Source organism: Onychostoma macrolepis, chromosome 14 (genome assembly GCF_012432095.1).
Source record: "Onychostoma macrolepis isolate SWU-2019 chromosome 14, ASM1243209v1, whole genome shotgun sequence".
NCBI lineage: Eukaryota > Metazoa > Chordata > Actinopteri > Cypriniformes > Cyprinidae > Onychostoma > Onychostoma macrolepis.
The window spans coordinates 10,643,837-10,671,761 of record NC_081168.1 but is presented as its reverse complement, the minus strand read 5'-3'; the positions used below and the strand labels follow the sequence as shown (position 1 = coordinate 10,671,761).

Here is a 27,925-nt window from a genome sequence, read left to right as displayed (position 1 = left end):
CATAACAAACACAGACATTCCGGGCCGAAATGCACATTTTCAAAGGAGAAAAACTGACTGTAGCATTGTTTTTCAGATAAACAAGTATGTTAACTTAGCATGTTTCTTAAATATCTGCAAACATATTATGGTATTTTTATGCTTTAGTAGAGTCAGAATCCTACATACAGCACCTTTAAAGTATTTCTTATAAATCACTATAATCTGACACTATAATCGATATATTGTTTGTTGCCATTCTGAGAATGGATTTAATATTAGTTAGATTTGAAGAGCGTTTTGCACATAAACTTGTTAAAATGGTTATTGAACTTCAAAGTAGGATCACATTAGAAGTGATGTGAATGTTTAATGCATTCAGTTTGTGTCATTTTTATTAGGTTTCTCTATTTGTCTCTTTTAAGATCCTGAACCTTATCTGTTACTTGGCCTTGGAAACAGCATTCAGAGAATGAACCTTGATGGTGGGGACCAGAGAAGGATCGTGTCTAGGGCGGGAAGGTCCATCTTGTTGGATTTCCATTTAAGTGAGGGGACGATGTTTTGGGCTGACACACAGGCAGGACAAATCAGCAGGGCAGGACTGGACGGAACACACAGACAGGTACTACTGAAGCCCCATTATTGTTATTGTTGTTTATTTTATTCTTTGTTATTTTTAATACGCTTTTAAGTATCTATATTTATAAGTTTAGCTGAAAGTTATTTATATGTCCTATAAATATGTTATTTTAGTTTTAAATGCCATCAGTGATTGTTTGAAGCCTGTTCCAAGCCTCTTAATGCAGTTTTGGTTCATTGTTTCAGAAGCTTCTCTCGTCAGTGAAAGGAATCACGGGTCTGGCTGTGGATTGGATTGAAAACGCAGTTCTCTGGAGCAATGCAGAAAAAGGAATGATACAGAGAATTGACACAGATGGGAGAAACGAAAAGATTGTCCTAAGAGACCTGTCTCAGCCAAGAAGTGTTGTTGTTGATCCAAATGAGAGGTAAAAATGAGAAAAACTATACAGTCATTCGAGGAAAGGAAAAATGCACTTTATCAAAACTGGCATAATTTAGGTTGAACTCTTTGGAAAAAAGCAAATGAAATGCACAATGACAATGAACAAAGCAATAAAGATTTTTAACATTTTTCAACAAATAATAAAATATTTGTACACTACCAGTCAAAAGTGTTTGAACAGTAAGATTTTAAAATAATTTTTAAAGAAGTCTCTTCTGCTCACCAAGCCTGCATTTATTTAATCCGAAGTACCGCAAAAACAGTAAAATTTTGAAATATTTTTACTATTTAAAATTTTATACTTTCTATTTAAAAAAGTTTTTTTTAAATTGTTTTATTTGAGTATATTTTAAAATGTGACGCTGAATTTATAGCATCATTACTGCAGTCAAATGATCCTTCAGAAATCATTCTAATATTCTGATTTGCTGCTCAAAAACATGTATCATTATTGGTCATATGGTCACTTTTAATTTTAAGCATCCTTGCTAAATAAATAAAAGTATTAATTTCTGCCCCCCCCCCAGGCTTTTGAATGGTATAGTGTGTAATGTTGCAAAAGCTTTTTTTTCAGATAAATGCTGATCTTTGGATCTTTCTATTCATCAACGAATCCTGAAAAAAATTCCTGTTTTAAATATTGATAATAATAATAATAATAATAAATGTTTCTTGAACAGCAGATCAGCATAATATAATGATTTTTGAAGGATCGGGTGACAGTGAAGACTGGAGTACTGATGCTGAAAATATATTCAAATAGAAAGCAGTTATTTTAAATGGTAAGAATATTTCACAATATTACTGCTTTTGCTGTATTTTGGATCAAATAATTGCAGGCTTGGTGAGCAGAAGAGGATTCTTTAAAAAAAACTTTAAAAACCTTATACTGTTCAAAAACTGGTAGTGTGTATATATGATTGAAAAAAAAAAAGCAATAACTAGACCTAAATAAAAGAGCTAAAACTTCAATGGCAATAAATAAGAAGTTGTGAGCATATTGAGACATGGCTTGTGGAGCAATAGGTCAGAGCTGCTACCCACAACAACATGTTTTACATTTTTTACTCTGTTCTCTCAGCAGTGTGCTGTTGACTGTAGGGGAGAACGAGGATGACTAAAGGCTTTGTCATTTGCACAGTTCTTCTCAGGACTGTGTTGCTCAAATCCTAGTTTGCTCGCTAACTATAAATGCTGGAGCATTCAGATGGTCACATTCTTTGAAACATGGCTGGCACATAGGTGCAGATCTAGCAGAGTGTCTCAAACAGCACACTGGCCTCACCTTTCTGTTAAAGGACTGGTCTGTGAAGAGATAATCAAGCAACCATTTTAGTTTCAATACAAATATCTCAACATTAGTAGATATTCATTGGGAGAGCTGAAAAGAAAATATTTCCAGTTGTATTCCAGTGAACATTTATATTGATGCAGAATTAATGATTTAATTTGTGTATTAAAATTTAAAAATAAAACAATTCTGGCTGATATGCCAATAATTATTTTCATGTTATGCTATCGCAACATTTTTCTAGATATATTTTCTGGCTGTCAGATGGGTTGACTCCCAGTCTCCAGCGTTCAGACTTGACCGGTGGGAAGAGGGCAACAGTGCTGAAATCTGCAAACAGACTGAAGGTTCTGGTTATAGACCACCAGGACAGGAGACTCTTCTGGGTTCAGCAGGGCCAAGGAGGGCACACTGCTATGGGGTCCTGCAACTATGATGGCAACATTATTAACGTCTTTAATCAGCCCTTCAGGTAAAAATGAGATCCATTCTTTATGTAAGGGATAATGCACCCCTTTCATGTTCATTTATATATTTATTAAGTAAGTACTGTAGCACTTTAATGTACAGTCGGCTGGTCATTATCACTCTTCAGAGATTATGTTGTGATATTGGCTAGCTGACAGTGCAATATCTCCATTATTTCATAAATAAATACAGAATAAATAAATAGATAAAAGGACATAAAATGTTTATTTGAGATATATTTTTTATTTATTTAAGCACAAAGTGACCCTAGTGATGTACAAGAAACTAGCACATCTATTTAGGAAATGTCTTCAAGACAACAGTCATTTGAACAGTTTTGCAGTCATTATGCCAAATATTTTAATTCAGAATGTGTTGATAAACCAGTCAGAATTTCAGTCATCCATGTAATAAATTATTTAAGTGACTGTTAAATGATGGCAATGTAAGTCTTAATGTAAAAATAGAAGAGGTAATAGAGGTAATTAAGCAGTGTTGTGGAGTAACTAGTTAAATGTAACGGAATTACGTAATTTAATTACAAAATAAATGTAATTGTAATTAGTTACAGTTACTGAGAAAAAAAGTGTAATTAAATTACATTTACTTCTGAAAATGTTAACGATTACAAAGGGGGTTACATTTGAATTTTACACACACACACACACACACACGTTTGTTTTTGTGAAACGTGGGGACATCCCATAGGCATAATGGTTTTTATACTGTACAAACTGTATGTGCTATTGCCCTACACCAACCCTACACCTTACAGGAAACTTTGTGCTATTTCAGATTTTCAATACACTCCATTCTGTGTGATTTATAAGCGTTTTGAAAAGTGGGGACATGGAATAATGTCCTGAAAAGTCACCTTCTCCTTGTAATTCCTATGTCATACCCTTGTCATTATACAAATTTATGTCCTCATTTGTCACAAACACACGCACACACAAACAGATTTAATTGACTTCTTTCATAAATTGCACTGACTGCTCTAAAATATGAGACACCAATGTTTCAGAAGTTTAGGACACATGCTTATTTGATAACGGTTTTATTTCCTATTTGGGTTTATGTATATGCTTTATTTTTTAATATTAACTGTTTTTCCAAGGCATTGTTAGATGCAGTGTTTCCCACCATAGCTATGCAAAGATTTGATTTCAAAACCAGTATTATATAGCTATTCTTTCTTGTTAAGATTTTTAATCTTAATTCAAGTGATGAAGGATTCTGAAAGTCTGACAGTAATCAGTGTTGAGTACTACTTTAAAGTTAACCCTGCCTGCTTTAAATGTTTCAAAATGATTAGCAGTTGAAAACATACGTTAGAAATGTAGAAAAAGAATCAAAAAGTAATCAAATGTAATCAGTTACATTACTTTAAAGCTGCAGTCCGTAACTTTTTTTTGGTTAAAAATAATCCGAAATCAATATTTGAGCAAGTACATAACCAGCCAATGTTCAAAACTATCGCCTTACTTTAGTCTGTTTCACAACGGTTAGCTTATAATAATGTTTTCTAATTTGAGTGGTACGGGTAGGTTTTTGCGGGAAATTCGAGCATTGGCACATGACATTGGCTTTGTCATTACATCACGTCTGTAAACAAAGAAGTTGTCCCGGCTACTAGACTATCGCATGTGAGGATCCTGCAGGTGGCAGATCGTTTAGCCTTTTCTCACAGCAGCTAGAATAATTAAATGTATCATTTTGTTGGCGGATTGTAATCCATAAAGGATTATGTGTTTATGAAACACATGTGAATGAAATTAAATTCCAGTTTTAAATATGCGTCTGATTACAGATTAGCCTGGGATTACACAAAATTTGTATTTTAAAGAAAACCAATTCGAAGGGAGCATAATTTGCTATTTGGGTTAAAAGAACTTCTTAATATGAAATTCGAATGGCATGACAATTAGAGATTAGACTGTATAGAAATTGAAATCTACACGCTAATACTGTCACGGTTCTGGGTAGTGCACACACAATATACGCGAAGACAAAGGTTCAAAGGGAATAAGAGATTTAATATAACTTGAGATGAGGAGGTTTACACACAGGGTAACATCAACAATAACCGACCAACAAGAACTCAAAGGACAGCAACTAATATAGGGCAGATAACGTGGGGCAGACAGGTGAACACAATGAAGGTGATTAACTAATAATAGACAATGGCAGAAACTAGGTCACACAGAGCACATGGGGAGCAAAACACACACAAGACAGTCCAGGGGCGTGACATTACTCCCCCCTCCCGGAAGGTGCGTCCTCGCACCGTGGAACAACAGAGGGGAGGACGGACAACCGGGAGGGGGCCGGCAGACAGAGACCAGGGAGGCGACAAAGGAGGGAGGAGCCAGGGAGGAGACAGGAGGGACCCGGAGCAGGAGGAGCCCGGCAGGACCCAGGCCACAGCCATGATGACGGCCCATGGTGGAGCCGATGGAGGGAGGAGCCATGGAGGAGGAATGGCCGCCGACTCCAAGGGGCCGACCGACAGCGGCAGAGCAGGTGGAGGAGGAGCCCGAGCCGGAGCTGGAGAGCAGATGGGCACGGGCGAAGCCGAGGATCCGGATGGCCAAGGTGGAGCCGAAGGCTCTGGCGACCGAGGCGGAGACGGAGATCCGGAAGTACACGGCGAAGCCGGAGCAACTGAGGACCCAGGTGGAGCTGGAGGGAGGGAGGAGCCCAACGGAGCCGGTGGGGCGGAGCAACGAGGCACAGCCGGAGGAGTGGAGTCCTGAGGCGATGGCGGGATGACGACCGACCAAGGCGGAGCCGGAGGGACGAAGGAGCCCGGTGGAGCTGGTGGGCCGATGGGCGACGGTGGAGATGAGGGAGCTAGGAGCCAAGGTGGAGTCGCTGGGTCGGAGGGCCGAGGTGGAGTCCAGGACTCAGAGGCTGAAGGCGGAGACGAGGGATCCCCCAGCCACGACGCCGATGGAGACAGGCAGACCCGCGGCGATCCCACCGCACAGATGGTGGGCTGAGGGTGAGCAGAGAGACTGCCAGGATGCAGCGGTGGCAGGGCTGAAGTGGCAGGGATGATAGGAGGAGGCAGGAGAGGGAGGGTGGGTGGGAAATCTGGGTAGGTAGGCAATTCTGGGTAGTTATAGACTTCAGATGAAGGCGGAAGCAGAGAGGGCATGTCTGCATGAGTTTCCCAATCTATTAGATCCTCAGAGTCCTGCGACAGCGGCGGTGCAGTGGGCGGGGCTCTCTTCAGCACCCTCACGCTCCACTGTAACTTCCACTGTCGCGTGCGATGTAGCCGGCTCTCGCACCTGATCGGACGGTCCATGAGGCTCTGGCTCCGGGGGAATCTCCAGCTCAGTCGCTCCTTCTTGCGATGGCTCGTAGGTTGATATGGGCTCTGGCTCTCCGTCCGCGGTGGGCTCGGGCAGGCGCTCTGCGGCTCGGGGTGATGGTGGGCTGGGCTCTGGATCAGGAGTGGGGCTGGTGTCATCGTCCTCGAAGTCCACGGTCAGTGGGGATCCACAGGACACCAGCACCCACTCCACAAAGGTGGCAAAATCTCCCCGAGGACCATCTCCGGACAACCGCGCTCTGCACTCGTCGTTCAGGCTCGTTAGGCAGTAGTCCGGGTAGTGGGTATAGTTGGAGATTTCCACGAATAGTCTTGTATGGTCCTCGAGGGAAAGGCTCCTCTGCTCCAGCATGAGGAGGAGGCAGGCAGGGTCATTCATGACAAAACAGAAAATAAAAACTGACAAAAACAAAATGAGGGGAAACACGCTGCTAAACTTAACTTTCGTTTTGGTCGGTTATTCTGTCACGGTTCTGGGTAGTGCACACACAATATACGCGAAGACGAAGGTTCAAAGGGAATAAGAGATTTAATATAACTTGAGATGAGGAGGTTTACACACAGGGTAACATCAACAATAACCGACCAACAAGAACTCAAAGGACAGCAACTAATATAGGGCAGATAACGAGGGGCAGACAGGTGAACACAATGAAGGTGATTAACTAATAATAGACAATGGCAGAAACTAGGTCACACAGAGCACATGTGTAACAATAATAATAATTTGCATGATTTGATGTGATATGATCTTAGCGATCTTTAAATTAAATCACTATTGTTAGTGTGATTTATGGTAATACTTTTTTCCTCAGTTGGTCAGAACAAACGTGGCAGACTTGTTACTTACTTGTTCAGATGGCAATATATGGTGAAAATTCTTATTTGGATCCTATATTCCAAGACGTAGGCTAGAATCTGTGATTGCGAAGTATAGTAAATATCCACACCAGTGTGGTGACTGACTGCTACACATACTCTTCAGAACATTAGATTCTAATGATGCCGACTCACAACCCCACGCAAGCAAGATAATTCCGCACTCGGCTTCAATTCTAGGTTTTCAAACAGAGATGGCGACAAAGAAGCAAAACTTACGGACTGCAGCTTTAATAAAGTAATTGAAATAGTTATACTACTTATTACATTTTAAATAGGGTAAAGGTCATTGCACACTGAGTCCGAAATTTTCATGCAAAATTTTCGCACGTTAAAAAATAAATACGACCTCACGTTGTGACAATCATGTTTACACACTGCCTCCGAAACTTTCGTCCGTCAAAAAAAAATTTGGATCAGGTTCGATTTTCTGCGTTTTCGCATCCGCAGCATGCATTTTGATAGGAAAGGATGAGGAATACGAAACCCCCCCCCGGAAAAACGCATACGAAAATTTCGTACTCAGTGTGCAATGATCTTAACTTGTAATCTGTAACCTATTACATTTCCAAAGTAACCTTCCCAACACTGTAATTAAGGTAATTAATGTTTCATATATTAGACTTTTATAGTAAAAAAGAAGTAATTAATTTGTCCTCCCTACCCTACTTCTAGATCACAGTCTCTGAGGATGACTATTTTTCTTGATTATGTGTACCTAACGGACTCTAAGTCAAAAAGAATAACACGAGTAAACAAGTACACAGGGGGCCGAGGAGAGAATGTCAATTCCAAAAGGATGCCGCATCCCCCTGCTGATGTCAAAGTGGTTCATCCCATCAATCAGCCAGTGGTGGAAATTCCAACTCCATTCACTCCAGGTTGGTAATGAAATAATTGCACATAATCTTAATTGCTTTATAAAATGCTGGAGTATTTGCTTTCAAAATATCTAACCAAAACATATTTGAATAGTTATTATAATTATTTATAACAATTATTTCATTGTTCCATTTACTCCACTCTTCTATCTATAATCATAAACGGTGTCATTTTATTCAATATTACAATAAAATATTGTTTTCAAGAACAGTTTTCAAGAAAAATATCATCTTAAGTAAGTGTATTTTTCCTTACCTCTCAGGCAGAGTCGGGTAGGCAGTAGTATGTTTCCAATACATTCTTGTTCAACAATGCTCTAACATCACACACAGACGGCAATGAAATCTTGCTAAGCTGCGTCCTATCTGCACCTCTTCTGCTGCACCTCTGTCATTTTCTGTGGGTCTCTGGAATTGTCAGTCAGCTGTCAACAAACTTCATTCTGGTCATTGCTTCTTAGTCTACTCTTAGTATCTTGGGCTTGACTGAGACCTGGATTCGTCTAGAAGACTCCGCAACCCCTGCTGTTCTCTCTAACAACTTCCCTTTCTCTCACACCCCCCATCAGGTTGGAAGGGTACTGGTCTTCTCATTTCTATAAATTGGAAATACTCAACCCACTCTTCCCTATGCAATAAAAATTATTTTGAGTTTCATGCTATTATGGTAACAACTTCTGTTAAACTCCATATTGTAATGATTTATCGCCGTCCTGGTCAACTGGCACCTTTATAGAGGAGCTGTATGGGCTGCTGTGTTCATTCTCTGTGGATGGCAGTCCACTTGTAGTCTTTGGTGACTTCAAAATCCATCTGGAGAAGCCTTACACTGCAGACTTCCACTTCCACTCCTAGCTTCATTCGATCTCAGATGGCTTACCACCACAAGCACTAAAAAATTAGGCAACCAGCTTGACTTAATTTACACATGCAATTGTATCACAGACAACAAAATCTCTAGACAGCTCTGCTCATTTCTTTATTACATTTAACCTACATATTACTACCCGTGTGCTACCAATTCCTCTACCAGTTGCTTTTAGGCAAAACCTACTCTTCATTTCACCCTTCCATCTTTCCCCTGTAGTGTTATACTCTCTTCCCTCACCCACCCATTTCTCATCTCTGGATGTAAATACAGCAGCTGACACTTTATGATCCACTTTAATTTCTTGTCAAGACAATATCTGTCTAGACAAGCCAGTGCATACTACTACTCCTTCTAACCTAAAAAGTTGCCCCATGTATCATCTATATTTTTGGTTGGCTCACCAATGCACTAATTTCTCTAATACCAAAAAATTAAGTAGGCTTGACCAAAATTGTTGTGGGGAGAAGAATTTATTGAAGATGGTAGTGTAACAGTTCTTCAATAGCGATGTTAGCATGTCTTCCTTCAAACAGTCCCTTGTATGAATCCTAGCTTCTCCCAAAGTTCTGTCTGTAGGATAGACTTTTATACCTGGAGACAAATGGGCTAGAAACAACAGATACTGTTAGGACCTTCTTGCTGGAGATCCTGCAATCTACAAGACGTTCCTGAGGAATGTTGTTCCTTTGTTATTCTAATGGTATGGACCATTTGGTTCACACCTTTATAGACACAGTTACATTATTTCTTTCACAGAATGACCAACTGAACTTTAACCAGTCAGGTTTCAGCAGCGGCCATTCAACTGAGACAGCTTTGCTATCTGTCACTGCAGTCCTGCAGATAGCGAAAGCTGATTCCAAATCATCAGTTCTTATTCTGCTGGATTTATTTGCCACTTTTGACACTGTGAATCAACAGATTATGTCAACCATCACCGGATCTGCACTCCACTGGTTTGAATCTTATCTCACAGGTAGGTCTTTCAGGAGAGGTATCCAATGAACATCAACTGGTCACAGGGTTTTCTCAGGGATCAGTTCTTGGACCCCTCCTCTTCACCATATACACTATATCACTGGGACCCATTATACAAGCACATGGTTTCTCCTACCATTGCTATGCTGATGACACACAGCTTTATCATTCATTTCAACCAGACAATCCAATAGTAGCTGCATGGATCTCAGGCTGCCTGGCGGACATTTCGGCACGGATGAAGGAACATCACCTGCAGCTCAACCTGGCAAAGACTGAGCTTCTCGTTTCCCCTGCCACTCCGACTCTGCAGCATGATTTCATCATCCTGCTAGGTTCATCAAAAATCATTCTTTGGTGACCAGCTGAGCTTCAAGGACCATAAAGACAGCTCGATCATGCATGTTTGCATTGCACAACATCAGGAGGATCAGGCCCTTCCAAACAGAGCATGCTGCACAACTTCTTGCCCAGGCCCTTGTCATTTCTAGGCTGGACTATTGCAGTGCTCTTCTAGCTGGACACAGGTAGAATCATGCGCAATCAAACCTCGACAAATGTATCAGAATGCAGCTGCACGACTGGTCTTCCATGAGCCCAAAAGGGCCTACTTCACACCTCTCTTTATCTCCCTGCACTGGCTACCGGTTATGGCTCGAATCAAGTTCAAGACATTGATGTTTCCGTACAGAACAGTCACAGGCTCAGCACCCTCCTACTTCCAGTCACTCTTATGAATCTACATCCCTCCAGAAGCCTGAGATCTGCAAGTAAGCGATGCCTCGTGGTAACATCCCAGAGAGGCATTTTCGTTCACCTTTCCTGGCTGGTGAAATGATCTTCCCACAATCGCAGTAATTAACAGAACACCCGACTTGTTATCTGACAGCAACACTAATTTAATCCCATACCCGACCCGTTTGACATAAAAACGGGGATCCAAACCACATCTGCATTAAGTCTCCAACATGAGGTAGACAAAACTCATTAAAACTTTTATTCAAATTGTGAATAAATTTAAATACAGAAAGCAAGCAAAGACCCTTCCTTTTAATATAATCACTGCAGCTGTCAATCAGTGGCAGTGTGATTGGCTACACTGCTCAGCGTGTACTGGACCGAGTCGAAATAGTCTTGGTTATTGGACCCGCAACCCGCCTGTGCTTGTCACCGTCCAACCCGCACCACACCCTACACATAAATATTATTCCACCTGTATTCCACATCAAATATTGGAGATTCACCTGTGTGTACAACATAATCCACCCCTTGTGAACAACATAATAGACAACTCTGTCCCCAGAGAGTGATTGTAAGTTAAGTTTACATGAAACATGTGAGAATTTTAATTCTGCATCTTCTGAGATTTCATTGTAATCCTTCTCATAAAGTCACTGAATTAACATTAACTGTTCACCTGATTGCGTTGCTGTCTGTGTGTTATGTTAGATTGTTGTTGAGAGAAAACAATAATATATTGGAAACACATTACCGCCTACCTGACTCTGCCTGAGAAGTAAGGAAAAATACACTTACCTGAGATTATTTTTTTTTTATATCTCTGAAATATACGATAGTATTCTTGAAAACAATCTTTTAATGTATTATTGAATAAAATATTAATTATATTTAATTATCAAAGAAAGTAAAAATGAATAGCCATAATATGGACTTTTGTAAATGCTGTGAGGCTCAGATACTGTGACTTCCTTCACACATTGCTGATTTCACCATTAACTCTTCACCTGAACAGTTTATGTTTCTGTATATGGGATCATTGTAATCACCGACCATCGAAACATAGGGGTAGACATCACCTTTTCTGTGTTATCATGTTTAGTTCAGGAAATATGACACAAAATACATAATTTGGTTATGGCGGAAAGTAAAATGGTCGCCATGGCAACCATGAGGTGTTTTTGTGATGGCTCCATTTCTGAAATTGTTTAGGGCCGCAAACTATACGTGTACCAAGTTTCATGCTTTTATGAAAAAGTTAACATTATTTTCACATATCACCTGGACTATCAAACTTGGTGATTATAAGTAGTGTTTGGGAAAGTTACTTTTAAAAGTAATGCATTACAATATTGCGTTACTCCATAAAAAAAAGTAACTAATTGCGTTCTATGGAAAGTAATGCATAATGTTACTTTTGCGTTACTTTTTGTCACCTGAGCTGGGCTTGCTTATTTATTTTTAATAACCAAAATCCCAAAAGTTATATTTTTGCCAACTTTAAAGGCCCTTTCACACCAAAAATGAAATGAACAAGCCTCAGGCTGAAGGAAGTGCCTCTGTCTCTGCACCTCACTCGCAATTTCTCTCAACACACAGACGGGAGAGGTGTCTGTGAATAAATGGGAAAACAAAGTAACTGCCGTTACTTATTTGAAGAAGTAGCTCAGATATTTTCTTGTAAATTTAAAAGTAATGCATTACTTTACTAGTTACTTGATAAAAGTAATCTTATTACGTACTGTAACTTGTAATGTGTTACCCCCAACACTGATTATCCTAAACGTCACATAGAGAGCAAAGTTATTACATATTGGTGGATTGTGTTTGGAAGGAGATGCCGTTTGTTCTTGTGCAGGCTGCAATCGACACACAGGAGAGTGTGTGAAAGTGTGTTCCAGTCACAGTGACACTGGTCTGTGCCGATGCAGGGATGGTTTTTCCTTCAGTAAACAAGGCAACTACTGTGAAGGTACAGCCTCCATTTCCCTTGTGAAACACAGTGACATCTAAAATACACAATAGCATTTGTGGAGAAATCCACAACTTTCTTCTTTTGTTCAAAACTCTCTTCTTCCCTTTCAGATATCAATGAATGTGCCCTGTGGAATCACGGCTGTTCACTGGGATGTGAGAACGTTCCGGGCTCATACTTCTGCACCTGCCCTAAGGGTTACCTGTTACTGTCCGATTTGAAGACCTGCCAAGGTAGGACTGGAAAATGGGGGATGGATTATGAAACACTAGCACTAGTAGCATACATATCAGTGAGCTGTAATTCATGGGTCAGGGACAGAGCGCAAGAGAGAATTTTAAAAGAAAAAGGACTGGAAAGAGACAGAGAGCATCTCTAGACTTCATTGTTTGTGCTCTAATTGTGCATCGAGGCAGAGCCAGACAGTGCAGTGCGATAAGATAATGAGGTGACATCAGTAATAAGGAACATATTTAGTCAGCAGCTTTGCCTGGCTAAGCAGGTCAAGAGCAAAGCAACAGCGAGATTAACCCTCAGTACAGTTCTCGCACCTGCGGACGCTCATATGCACCTGCAGTCAAGATTGTTGTCATGTTTTCTGACAGTCAAGATGCTTATAGATGGGGAAATGAGAATTAAAAAACATAATTTATGGAATAGATTTTTATTTATTGTGAATAATTAGAATAAAAGTACATTAAACTTTTGAATGCAGAAAAAACATGTAAAAAAAAAAAGAAAAAGCTTAGTTTGAGAATGAGATGTCACATTATCCTCTCTTAACTCAGAGCATCATATGATTTTAGTCATTCTGACCAAGGGACCCCTTCCTCACTTTTTTACCTTTGTGGGTGGGATTATGGTCTTGACATCATAATGGGATTGTAGAGAGTGTCCCGTTAAGACGCTTGCTTCCCACCATATGGCTTCTTCAGTGTCCCACTCTGGAATAAAAATATCTTATTTTTTGGAGTTATGTGGTTTTAAATCTTTATTTATATTTGTTTTAATTGGTGTAATCACTTATTGTAACTGCAGGCCTTGTTTTATATGTATATTAATTGTTAACCTGAATAAAACAAAATCTTCCAGACATTGTTAATTGTTTCAGGACTGGTGTTTTGCAAATATAGGATGATTGGATTTGGATTATTAGGTGTCAGAATAAGGACTGTCTGATAGGCATAGTGCCACAAGGTCTGTTGGTGCAGAGAGGTGTTCGTGGAAACTTTGAGGTGAGAATTGATCGTCTGAGGACAGGGGTTTTGGAAATGAAAGATTGAGGCCATACGCTTTAGACTTGTTTGCATTATCTTGTCAGGCTGTACAGCCAACCACACGTCATTCCATTTCCCCAAATGACCACGCTTTAATGATTAGTTTGAGGACAATATTCAAAGTGCCAATGGAATTAAAATGTCAGGGTTGTGAACAGGTCATTTTTAACCCTCACACTGTTGAGATTAACCTTATTGTTACATTTGAGGCCCGAGTGTGTAAAATAAGTGTGAATTCTAAATTAATTTCCCTTAAAATTATATAAAGACCTAATCAAAACCCAGGAGAATGATAACCAGTATCCATTCTAGTTTTTGGGCTTAATATTTACTAGTTCTACAGGCATGGTAGAAAAATATACAGTAAATAAATTTGTGGATGTGAGTGTTCACTCGATTTATATTATTCTAACTTAAAATATATTTTTTGTTCAAATCTTCAAATTCCAAAATATTGAGTTCAACACATTACTTAAAATAATTTTTTGGTAAATGCAAAGTGTATTTATAATATATTTTGGACAATATAAATATATTCTTAAAATATATTAGTATTTTAAAAAGCGGAAAAGAAATGTATTAAAAATGTGTTTATGTAAATATATTTTAGTACATAAATTAATATATCTTTTAACAATATCTATTAACAATTGTGTATGTGTATATATATATATATATATATATATATATATATATATATATATATATATATATATATATATATATATATATTTATTTATTTCATGATATTTCCATTTTAAATTCTTATTATCCAATGGAAGGTTAGATTTTTAAATTAAAGATCTAAAGGATTAACAATGCAGATTAGTTTTCATAGCCGCCTTTGATCATATTTACCAAGGGTGCCAATATTTATGGCCATGACTGTGTGTGTATGTGTATATATATATATATATATCTATCTATATATATAGATAGATATATAGATATATATATATATATATATACACTGTATATATATGGGTAGTTGACAAATAAAAATTGGGCTGTGTCCTATGGTGTGACATAGCAAAAATGTAGAAAAAACTTAACATACAAATAACATGATGGTGAGGTTTATCTTCAGTGTTAGGTTTATTTTTCAAATTTTTCCGTCACACCATAGGACACATTGATACGTCAACTACCCATATATATATATATATATATATATATATATATATATATATGTATATGTGTGTGTGTGTGTGCGACACTGAAGACTGGAGTAACGATGCTGAAAATTTTGATTTGCATCACCAGAAATAAATTATATTTTAAAGTGTATTAAAATACAAACTCATTATTTTAAATTCTAATAATATTTCACAATATTACTGTTTTTTTTCTGTATTTTGGATCAAATAAATGCAGCCTTAATGAGCAGAAGAGACTATATACGTTCAATAAAATTAATTGATGAATTGCATGAATTAATAAATTTATTTTGTTGTAGTAAAACATTGTTGAAAATGGCAGAATTATAACTGGCCTGCTTACATTTGTCTACAGAGACTAAACCATGTGTGGAGAATGGCACAGTTTGTGATCATGCATGTGTACACACTGCAGAAGGAGATGTGTGTGTGTGTCCAGAGGGATCTGTACTAAATTCTGATGGCCGTTCGTGCACAGGTGTGCATTTTTGTTAATCAAAGTACATTTAAAGCCAGATTGTGTACGTATTTATGCCTGTGGCTGTTTTCTTCACCATTGTCTTCACCATTTCAGGCTGTTTGTCTGCAGATCGAGGGGGCTGCAGTCAGATGTGTGTGACTTTATATCCAGGCAGGTGGGTGTGTGAGTGCCAGCCTGGATACCAGCTTCAGCCTGATGGAAAACACTGTGCTGCCGCAGGCAAGGCCTACAAACTTTCTTTATATTCTACATTCTGCCAGGGTGCCTGTCTGTCTCCCACATCTTGTCTCCTAGAATTATTGGGTTAAGCATGTAGTTAATCAGTGTTTAAGTGCATTTGCTTCCAATGACCGTGTGTGACTGGAATCTCCTGGAATCTCTTTGCTTTATTTCAAGCAGGACCTCCAATGTACCTGTTGTTTGCCAATATAGTGGATATAAGACAGATTAACGCAGATGGCAAAAAGAGCAAAACACTTCTGCAGGAACCAAGAGGCAGTATCATAGCTCTGGACTATGATCCAGTGCAGAAGAAGGTAAAAGGTCACACACATGCCTGAAGATTGCTCAGGCTGAGGAGGCCACTACATTTATGATGTGTTTACAGCTGCCCTCTAGTGGACATAAGATGTAAATGCCAGATGATGTAAGGAAACGGGAATGAAGTTCAGGGTTTATGTTGATAATGTTGAAAGATGTATTTACTGCCATCTTGTGGCCACAGAATTTAAATGCAAGAGGACACAGAAATGTCAGTTTTCTGTATTATTACAGTTTTTTTCAATTGCTTACACACAAAATCTTTACTTGTCACACAATTTCTGAAACCTGACACTCAAACACCAGAGCCAAATCTGCAAAACCATACACCAATTCTTGGCCTTCTACTTTCAGTTTTCGATTTCATAAAATGCTTCTTGCAAAACACAACACACAATTCACTATGTAACACACACAAATCTAACAGGAATTAATATTATGGCAAAGGTGTTTGCAAATGTTTGCTTTTGAGATTTGTTTGTGATTTTTTTTTTTTGAATGCAGTGCTTCATTTTGCAAGAGGTGAGGCATTTTGCATTTTGTGTGTGCAGTTCTTGGATTTGGGTTTAAAGTTTTGGGGGAAAAAAGAGGAAAAGTTTTGAAAATGTGTAAGCAGTTGAAAAAACTGTAATGTGCACTTTTTTTTTTTTTTTACAGTACATACATTTTTCCAACATTCAAAATTTATGTCTCCTAAGTGTGAGCTTGGAGGACGAAATTGGCAAAAATAATAAGTCAATAAGCCCACAAAAGAATTAAATAAAACCCACATATTCATACATAAATAAATATATAAAATAGGTGCATGTGCATGGAGATATCCAAATAATTATATATATATATATATATATATATATGTACATAAATAAATGCGCCCATCAGCACTGGAGCACTTTAATTTTATGTCTATATTTCTTTCATTTATATATGTTTGTAGTTTTGTATTTGTTTTTGCTTTGCACAACATTAAAGTTAATAATAAATGAGTAAATAAGACAAAATACTGTACATTTATTCTTTGTAAAAAAAAACTTAATATATTTACTGTTAAAACAGTGGTTGTCAGTAGAATAAAGTTAATGGGATTGAGCTCATAATTTCCAACCAGTCTTTACAAATCAGAACACATTTTTATTTATTTATTTAACATTTTTCTCTGATATTTACTTAAGTGTTTTATTTTTCCTTGAAATGTCATATAAAAGTAGTCACTCGGTTTTGTTTGTTTGTTTAGGTGTATTTTGCAGACAAAAACCTGAAGCGTATTGAGAGGGCTTCGCTGGATGGAGGTTTCAGAGAGATGCTGTTTTCCACTGGACTCGACGCACCCGAGGGTCTGGCTGTGGACTGGGTCCATCGCAAACTGTACTGGACTGATAGAGGGTAAGATACAGAAAAATACAAACACACTTCCCCAGATGTCTACCTATATCCTTAATTGACTTTACCATTCTGTGTTTCAGATTATCCTCTATTTCCCGCAGTGGTTTAAATGGCGTTGACAGAGAAATCTTTATAGATGAAGACATCCAGAAACCCAGAGGCATTGCCCTACATCCTCAGGCACAGTAAGACCTTTGAAGCTGCATGTTCATTCTCTTCTCTTCAGTTTGTCTTCATTGACAACCTGTAAACTTAAAATTGTACAGTGGCCATCACCATTTTATTATGAATACCTTTTTAATGAGGGAGAGTTCAGCAAAAATGACATTTATTTCATTGTACTGTAATCACCCTCATGTCATTCCAAGGCAAGTAGCTCTATGAATTAACATGGATTTTGACATGCAGTAACTTCTTGTCTGTGTGTCCGGAGGAAGGTGTATTGGACAGACATGGGTAGCCGTCCTGCAGTGGAGCGCTCAGGTTTGAACAGAGACATGCGTGAAGTTGTGGTCAGCACTGGTCTGGTGTCTCCTAGTGGTCTAGCCGTGGATCACGGCTCCCAGCGTCTGTACTGGTGTGACCTGAGCAGAGGTGTGATTGAGTCGGCCACCCTGGATGGTTCTGATCGTCATATGCTAAGCGAGAACCAAGTAGGTGAGGCTGCTCTGCCAAACACACACACATTCACTATACAAACAAATACTGTATATGCATGGAACACAAACTACACTTTGTGGCAAATAATATTTATGCTGGTTTATGAAAAAAAAACCCTGTGTGTGTAATATGTTTTCTGTTTTTGCTTTGGCTCAGGTCGGCCGTTTGATGTTGCAGTGTTTGAGAATGTGCTCTGGGCCAGTGACTGGGAGGGTCACATGCTGTACAGACTGAACATGACAACTGGACGAAACCCTGAGCATCTCCGTGACGTTTCTATCCAACCAGCTGCTCTAATTGTTGTTCATCCTCTTGCCAAACCAGGTATGGATTATCTTATTAATAGACTATCTGCTGTGGGTTTACCTTTATTTTTTAATAATGTGTAAAAGGGCATAAAGAAATGGATTTTGTAACTTTAGTTCTGTAAAGTTTTATTTTTAAATGTTTTTGAAAGCCTTTTATGCTTAGCAAGCCAGCATTTGATAAATATGAATAATTATTTTAAAAATGCAGTAAAACAGTAATAGTGTGAAATATTATTACAATTTACTGTTTTCTGTTTTAATATATTTTAAAATGTAATTTAGTCTGTGATGACAAAGCTGAATTTTCAGCATCATTACTCCAGTTTTCAGAAGATCCTTCAGAAATCAGACTAATATGCTGATTTGCTCAAGATGCATTTCTTAGTATTATCAATGTTGAAAACAGTTGTGCTGCTTGATTTTTGTGGAAACTGTTTTTTTCAGGATTTTTTTGATGAATAGAAAGATCAAAATAACAGCTTTTATTTTAAATCTTCTGTAACATAAAAATCTTTACTGTCACTTTTTTATAAATTTAATACATTAATTAATGCAAATACATCAATTTAATGCAATTTCTTAAAGAAAAAAAAATATATATATATTACTAACCCTAAACTTTTGAACAGTATAGTGTATTTCTATGAAAGGGTACATCAAACTTTCAGAAATATGCTCAGGCATGTTAACTAATTATAACTGGATTGTTTACACAATAAAAATGACAAAAATTAGGAATATTTTCTGGAATATTTTTAACTCTTCTAACATGAAAAATTGTCAATTTGACAATGACAACAGTGGCAACGTCCACTCAAACCAAAGTACTGATATTATTTAAAATTCACCCTATTTTCACTAAACTGTGAAGAATAAAATGAGCTATATGATTCCCATCTTTAGGACAAACTGCATAACAGGAATGATCTGACTGCAATGCGATGCATGTTTTCTGTTCCCTAGGAGCAAATGTTTGTCTTGATGAAAATGGAGGATGTGCCCAAATCTGTGAGAGCAGACTGGGATTGGCTCATTGCTCATGCCACTTGAAGCACGTTCTTTCAGCTGATGGAAAAAACTGTCTGCCAATTAATACATCATTTGCTGGTCAGTATAATGAGAATTAAATTTAACAATGGAAAGAATGCTTGTCCTATAAAGTCACATTAAACCATTAAAGCAATCTAAAAATCAACTCTCTGCATAATCATGTTAAAAAATAGCTTTATTTCTCCACACAGAATCAGATGATGGTAAATCAAGTGATCGTTTGAGAAATAAAACACTGAATGATGAGAGCACACCACTGGCCATGCTTTACACAGAGAGGATGGTTTCAGGTAGAAAAATATCAGCAACAATCACATTCATCATTTTTTGTGAACACAGAATGCTGTAATTGACCAGCCAGAATCAAGTATTCCAGAGCTAACTGGAGACTGATGTGATCTCATTTAGACCAGAATGACTGCTACTCTCTCAGATGTGATGTGAACGCTCAGTGTACGCAGAAGGAAGGACGAGCCGTGTGTCAATGTGGGACAGGTTTTGCTGGAGATGGGGAGCTGTGTGTGGGTAAGTGTGTGTAAGTCTGTGTGTGTTTGCGCTACATGTCAGATGATTTTGATTTAGTATAGACTGAAGCAGCTGGTTTGTGATGTATGTGTGAAACTGAACTTGAGTGTAAGGATATTGATGTGTGTGTGTGGGTGTGGTATGCGCCTGTTATTGGGTGCATTCATCAGTCTTTATGTAAATTTGGGTTTGTTTACATGAGCACATACAGTATTGACAATATGTGTGTGTGTGTGTAATTGCACAGACGTTGATGAATGCAAAGCAGGCCTGGCAGATTGTAGTGTATCTGAGGCTCAGTGTGTGAACACAGCAGGTGGATATTTCTGCCAATGCAAAACTGGATTCAGTGGAGATGGTCACCACTGTATGGGTATGATAAAATATTTACACATTTATATATAATCGTTATATATAAACATTCAGTGACATCCCTATGGTGACTTGAAATGTTTCATTCTGCTTTTGATTTGTTTGCAACTATTTTGTTTGACACTGCAAAACTACTCAAAGTAATTGGCAATAATGTGTCTAAAATGTAAATGACTTAATATTAACTTGTTTACTGAACTGCTATGCATAAGCAGTGTTCACATTAGTCTGAATGTCAGTTATAGGAATTTATGTGATATGAACTACTGTTCAAATGTTTAGGGTCAGTAAGATTTTTTTTTTTTTTAAAGAAATTAATACTTTTATTCAGCAAGGATGCATTAAATTGATCAAAAGTGACAGTACAGATATTTATAATGTTACAAAATAATTTTATTTCAAATAAATCATTTTTAAAATGTCAACATTGATAATACGAAAGGTTTCTTTAAAAAATATTGAAAAATTCAGCTTTGAACTGGAATAAATAAATAATAATTTAAAATATTAATATTATTTCTATTAAAAAAGAAAGCAGTTATTGAAATTGTAATAGTATTTCACAATACTATTTTTTACTAATCAAATAAATGGAGACTTGGTGAGCATACATCAATCGCACATCATATATACTGCATGAGACTCATTAAAGAGCGTACATTATAAACATTTTCCCAATATTTTCAATGCCTATTTCCTGTGTGTGTGTGTGTGTGTGTTTATCTTTACAGATATAGATGAGTGTCGATTAGATGTACATGGCTGTGATGTAAACGCTGAGTGTTTGAATGCAGTAGGAAAATATCAGTGCAGATGTCGACCCGGGTTCACAGGCACAGGATTCAGCTGTCATGGTAAGACTCACCTTTTTATTGTTATAACTGAAACAGTGTCTACTCAAAATCATGTATTGTACAGTTGTCTATGTGCATATTATGTGTAATGTGCCATAATCGTTTGAGACCATGAGCGGTTAGGACCTGCTAATCTGAGTTTGTGCAAAAGGGTAATACACTGATATTCAGCAGAAATGCATGATGCAACATAATAGTGACCTCATTTTCATGCTCTGTTTCTTGTTGCAGAGGAGTTTAAGAGCGCCTCCTCTTGGCCGAGTACAGGAAGTCCACTTGATGTCACATCGCCATGGCAACACAATAATGCTGTGCAGAGCTGCCCCTCTACACATGACTCATACTGTCTGTATAACGGAGTGTGCTTCTATTTCCCTGAGATGGAGTCTTATGCCTGCAAGCAAGTGTTTGTTTATATAGCTTTTGTCATGTGGAAGCTTTAACCTAATTTTTGTAATTCTCATAATCCCTGTTTTTGCATATACCACAATTTCCTTTGAGCTTCAAACATTTTTACAATGAGGCTTTAGTTAATGAGCAGTAGATGGCAGTCTTGTACTAAAAATCATATGGCTTTTTACTGAACGTTTGCCCTTGACAAAAAGGGCACATGTTAAGCGTATTCAGTAGACCGTTTTACTCTAATATTATATAATAATGAATATTGCTTTTAATGATGCTCTGTGTGTGTGTGTGTGTTCGTACTGCAGCTGTGTGTTAGGTTACATGGGGGAGCGCTGTCAGTTCAGTGATCTTGAATGGTGGGAATTGCAACAGGCTGAAGAGGAGAAGAGGAGGAATATGGCTATAGCAATGTGTATTGTGCTCCTGATCACTCTTCTCTCCGTTGCTGCCTGCATCACCTACTGCTGCGGGTGAGAGTGATAGACAAAGCTGGCAGGGGTCAGAGATGCACGTTAATAACACATACTCATTTCTGTTGCTCTGATGACATGGAGGCAATGGATTTTCAAAGAATAAACAATGAATGTTCAAAATTATTATAGATTTTTGTAAATGAATAATATCTACACTACATGACCAACAGTATGTGGACACCTCAAAAATTGTATTATCATTGTTTTTAATGCACGTTAATAACACACTTAATTCTGTTACTCTGGAGACATGGGGGCAATAGATTTTTAAAGAAGAAATAATAAATAATGTAAATTATTATAGATTTTTGTAAATTAATATCTACACTACATGACCAACAGTATGTGGACATCACCTCAAAAATTTTATTATTATTATTTTTAGAAATGCATGTTAATAACACACTTATTTCTGTTACTCTGGAGGCAATAGATTTTCAAAGAATAAATAATTAATCTAAATTATTATATATTTTTGTAATTTAATAATATCTACTCTACATGACCAACAGAATGTGGACACCTCAAATTTTATTAATTTTTCAGAAATGCATGTTAATAACACTTACTTATTTATGTTATTCTGGAGTCATGGAGGCAATGTATTTTCAAAAATTAAATAATGAATAAAATGTAATTCATAACTAGAAAAGTTAAAAGTTTGCTAAGAAATAATTTCAGTGTTGGCTTGACAAAGCCTTGTTTGAATGTTTTGAATAAAAATGTAAAAACATGTTGATAATGTAAAAAAGGCTGTAAAGGTTTAAAATTTGTAGGTTATAATATATTTCTTTGGACAAAGACAAAGAAAACGAACGATAGATAGATAGATAGACAGACAGAGAGAGACAGAAATGTTTGAAATGCCCTATATTAACATTTCATTTACATATTTAATTAACATGAACACTTTCCCAGAATGCATCGTTACTTTTTTTTGATTTGCAATTCTGTAAATTCTTCATGCTGTCATATCAATTCCAAATGACTTTCCTGAACGTATTTCCCAATACAGTTTAATTTAAGACTTGAAAAGGGGCCAGACTTTTGTACTACCCTGGCATAGTGTTTCATGGTCAAGAAAAAAAATCAAACTGAAAAAGCTACAAAACCAAAGCTTCTGTCACAATTTGCGTTAATGCCTCTGATTTGTAGTGGATTCAAGAAACAAGGTAAAAATAGAGACTGACAAAAAATGGCTCCAAAACAGCCTTTTCCCATTTCATCGAAAGCTTCTAATGGTTCGATTGCTGCCGGTCTGGGTTCATTTCCCTGCTTTACCGGGTGAACAGCGTGTAAAAGTGGCTTTAAATTGTTTATTAGGAAAGGAGGCTGCAGATTTAAAGATGTTTTCATTCCCTTGAGCATGTGTTAAAAGACTTTACACACACACACACACACACACACATCAAAACAGCTGGGTGATATTTTCCTTACCCTGGTTAAGTATCTAATTCTCTATGCCTGTGTTTAGTGACACTGACCCGTGTGTGTGGTGTTTTGTTATACTCCTAAAACAGCATACTTATGTCTGGTTCCTTTGGCCCCTGCACCGCAATGCAGCAGCCGCACGCTTTCAATTACATGCTTGGTTTATCTTGTACTACAGCAATTACATATCAAAATAGGTCATTCCTACACCCCAAAATGGACCCAGTGATCTATAACCTTATTTAAAAGCTATACACGGGTGGCAATTTTTCTGTCTAAAATTGCGTTTTTCACTTGGTTACTCGTGTTTCCATTTTATATTTCTTCATTTTTCTATCTATATCAACTTAACACACACTTTCAATCTCGCACACACATACACACAAACACGATACTGGTTTGGTTTATCCCAAAGCCTATATTATTGCCCCAGTTGTGGGGGTGAGACACACATATCCAATACACATGTTTGTAATAATGCTACTTCTCATACCTTCACGTCTCACTGCAGGTCTCCATATTTCATTCTCACTCAACAGGATCCAGAGATTGGTTTTTCCCTTGGTGTCAGTTAGTAGGGTGCCAATCCATGAACGGAAAAAATCAAAATGCCTCCGATTACTATTTACATAGACATGAGGGTTATGCGACTGTAATACATTTCATAGGAGCCAGTTCAATGAATTTGACATTTAGCCTTTCAGAAACAAACAAACACAAAAGATATGTATTCAAAGGTCATTGAATCTACAGACTTCATAACAAAGGCAGACAATGTCACAAGCTCAGTCTCCATAAAACAATAAATGAAATGAAAACATACATCATATGCCAAACTTTACATTGGTAAAACTGACGTTACAAATTGCTCAATAGGTTTATTTTCATTCACTGATTACAGCGAGTATATTATGAACAGTGATAAATATGATTTTTATTTTTTGGTCATTATCAGGTCTAAAAGACATTTTGGAATGTGTCCCTCAGAGGATGATGTGTGTGACATAAGCATGAGTGAGGACAGTATGACAGAGACAACGACAGCCGCTACACAGGTAAGGTGTTTATTCTTAATGTGAGTTTTTGAATTTTCTGTAAGCATTTTGTTCGGATAATATTGCTTATTTACACATTGTGTGTATGCAGGTATATGTGATTTTGAATGCTTCTCCCTGCGGTGATGAAAAGGTCCTTCAAGTTGTAGGGTGTCCCAGAACAACAATATGCCCCTCTTGCTCTTCAAATGCCAGTAAGAATCTCCTTTTCTATTTTCTCATAGATAGATACAGGTCCATCTCAATAAATTAGAATGTCGTGGAAAAGTTCATTTATTTCAGTAATTCAGCTCAAATTGTGAAACTCGTGTATTAAATAAATTCAGTGTAAATAAAGTCTTTGGTTCTTTTAATTGTGATGATTTAGGCTCACATTTAACAAAAATCTCAACAAATTAGAATACTTCATACCACATTTTTAGTGAATTGTTGGCCTTTTGGAAAGTATATTCATTTACTGTTCATGTACTCAATACTTGGTAGGGGCTCCTTTTGCTTTAATTACTGCCTCAATTCGGCGTGGCATGGAGGTGATCAGTTTGTGGCACTGCTGAGGTGGTATGGAAGCCCAGGTTTCTTTGACAGTGGCCTTCAGCTCATCTGCATTGTTGGGTCTGGTGTCTCTCATCTTCCTCTTGATAATACCCCATAGATTCTCTATGGGGTTCAGGTCAGGCGAGTTTGCTGGTCAATCAAGCACAGTAACACCATGGTCATTGAACCAGCTTTTGGTACCTTTGGCAGTGTGGGCAGGTGCCAAGTCCTGCTGGAAAATGAAATCAGCATCTCCATAAAGCTTGTCAGCAGAACGAAGCATGAAGTGCTCTAAAATTTCCTGGTAGATGGCTGCGTTGACTGTAGACATCAGAAAACACAGTGGACCAACACCAGCAGATGACATGGCAGCCCAAATCATCACTGACTGTGGAAACTTCACACTGGACTTCAAGCAACATGGATTCTGTGCCTCTCCACTCTTCCTCCAGACTCAGGGACCCTGATTTCCAAATGAAATGTAAAATTTACTTTCATCTGAAAAGAGGACTTTGGACCACTGAGCAACAGTCCAGTTCTTTTTCTCCACAGCCCAGGTAAGATGGTTGAGAAGTGGCTTGGTAGCCCTTTTCCTGAAGATGTCTGAGCGCGGTGACTCTTGATGCACTGACTCCAGCTTCAGTCCACTCCTTGCGAAGCTCTCCCAAGTGTTTGAATCGGCTTTTCTTGACTGTATTCTCAAGCTTACGGTCATCCCTGTTGCTTGTGCACCTTTTCCTACCCAAATTCTTCTTTCCAGTCAACTTTGCATTTAATATGCTTTGATACAGCACTCTGTAAACAGCCACACCTTTCAGTAATGACCTTCTGTGACTTACCCTCTTTGTGGAGGGTGTCAATGTTCGTTTTCTGGATCATGGCCAAGTCAGCAGTCTTCCCCATTATTGTGGTTTCAAAGAACAAGAGATACCCAGAATTTATACTGTAGGGATGGTCATTTATTCAAACTCAAATGTAAATATTCTAATATTTTGAGATACTGTTTTTTGACTTTCATGAGCTGTAAGCTCTAATCATCAAAATTAAAAAAACAAAAAACTTTTGAGATGTTTTACTTTACATGTAATGAATGTAAAATATATGAAAGTTTCACTGTTTGAAATGTTAAAAGAGAAAATGAACTTTTTAACGACATTCTAATTTATTGAGATGCACCTATAGATAGATAGATAGAGATTGATTGATTGATTTTATTTATTTATTCAGACAGGACAAAAATATAATTAAGGACATTTTTTTAAATAAATATCATAGATCATTAATTCTTTTCAGCTGCTGTTAATAATGCATGTTAACTATGACTCTTACATTTTTCCCTAAAAATAATAAAAGATAATAAAAGAAAACTACTTATTTTTTTATGCTATCAGGACAGTTGCTGCATGGTATTTTTTTACTTAACCCCCAAAAAAAGATCAAACAAAATTATTTGTAATTCTGATTGTGTATTAAAGTAAATGCATATATGAATTGCATTTTTAATGTAATTTTGAATAAATTAATAGATCAAGACATTAAGCCATCAGCTTTCTGTGTTCTTACATATTGTGTTTTTTTTTTTTAAACTAGGAGACAGTTTTGCTTTAGAAGAGGCTGGAAAGCTACAGAGAGACAACTGTGGTCAGGATGTTGACCACGGTGTCTGTCTATCCGGCGATATGAGGACCACTGATAATCTCATCTCTTTAGAAGACCCTCAGGCAACACCCCAGTGATTCACCAGACGATAGGGACTGACCCATGAACTGATTATGTGAATATGTTCCATTTTAAAGTCATTGCCCTTCAGTGTTACAATACAGCCAACTGACAAAGTACATTTAAAAAAACGAGGTTGTTTGAACAAGTTGCACCAGTTTGTTGTCAATAGCTTTCATACAAAAATATGTTACTTTTGTCCTTTTGTACTTTTACATGTCACTATTTGTTGAAGTGCGGAGATTTGCACATCCCTAAAATGGTTTTATGCAATACATAAGAGCTATAGAGTGTGTTGAGATCATTAATGTAGGTCATCTAAAGAGAGTCTTGTTTTTCTGCTTTTAACGTTTCTGTTTGTCACCTATGAGCCATTAGACATAGAATCCAATTGCGTAGCCCTGTAAATAGAAAAGATACATCTTTTTGCGGAGTAGGATCTTATATAGAAATTTGTATTATAGTTATGAGAAAACATTCATTGTTTTAATAATGGAGCACGGTTGGTTTGAGGTAGTGAAGAGAAAATGGAGAGACACATCCTGCTTTGTGAGCAGAAAATAACATGTACTTGGCCTATTTTGCTTCAGGTGGTATAAGAATAACATTTCAGTGGCACATCTGAACCTGCTAACATCAGCATTGGTCTCACAAAGAGATTACTATATTAAAACACATCCTACTATGAACCAACTATTAAAATCTCAGGTATCAAAACATTATTAAACAGATAACATTTGGTATAAAAAAGATATAAACCAAGATCAAAATCCAATATTTAAATTAATTAAAGTTTCAGATTCGTGAATGAATCATGCTTTAATTACTCAAGAACAGGAAAGTTTAGTAGGTCAGATTCCTCTCTGCCTCGCCTCAGTCAAATGTCTCACAGATATTCTAAGACATCATCAGAAAATAAAAGCAGCAAGCTATATCTTTATATCCCTCTAACTAACAGCCAATGTATATGCTGGGATTATAAGGTTTTAACCTACATCTGCTATTTTGAACCAAAAGCCCAGAACAAGGACGCTGAAGGACAATGTAATAAATTAGACTAGACAGAAATTGTTCTCACTTCATTTTTTTCAGCTTCTTTTTTCTTGTAATTGATGTGATGTTGTATATGCATATTTATAACCTAACTGTAAAATATAGACATCTGAAAATAAAACAAGCGAATCAGAACCTCATTGTGCATCATGTCCTAAACCTCATTTGCACTAAACAGCAGAAAGAAAAAAAAAAAAGTGAAGAGAAAAAAATCATACCAA

The 27,925-nt window shown here is 37.3% G+C and overlaps 1 protein-coding gene across 2 annotated transcripts; it reads left to right on the top strand.

Moving 5' to 3' along the window:
- Positions 1-27,925, top strand: egf (epidermal growth factor). 2 transcript variants are annotated; one of them, XM_058797080.1, is made up of 24 exons: positions 1-84; positions 405-604; positions 808-989; positions 2,542-2,769; positions 7,660-7,865; positions 12,311-12,424; positions 12,538-12,660; positions 15,217-15,339; positions 15,436-15,561; positions 15,742-15,878; positions 17,117-17,265; positions 17,346-17,450; positions 17,699-17,922; positions 18,082-18,249; positions 19,197-19,340; positions 19,475-19,573; positions 19,692-19,808; positions 20,056-20,181; positions 20,912-21,034; positions 21,266-21,434; positions 21,745-21,909; positions 24,299-24,398; positions 24,490-24,592; positions 26,523-27,925. In XM_058797080.1, exons 2-24 carry the CDS (start codon positions 452-454, stop codon positions 26,666-26,668), a joined length of 3,330 nt encoding a protein of 1,109 aa, XP_058653063.1. In that variant the 5' UTR covers positions 1-84; positions 405-451; the 3' UTR covers positions 26,669-27,925. The 2 variants fall into 2 exon arrangements, with proteins under 2 accessions (XP_058653063.1, XP_058653064.1); XM_058797081.1 differs by lacking the exon at positions 20,056-20,181.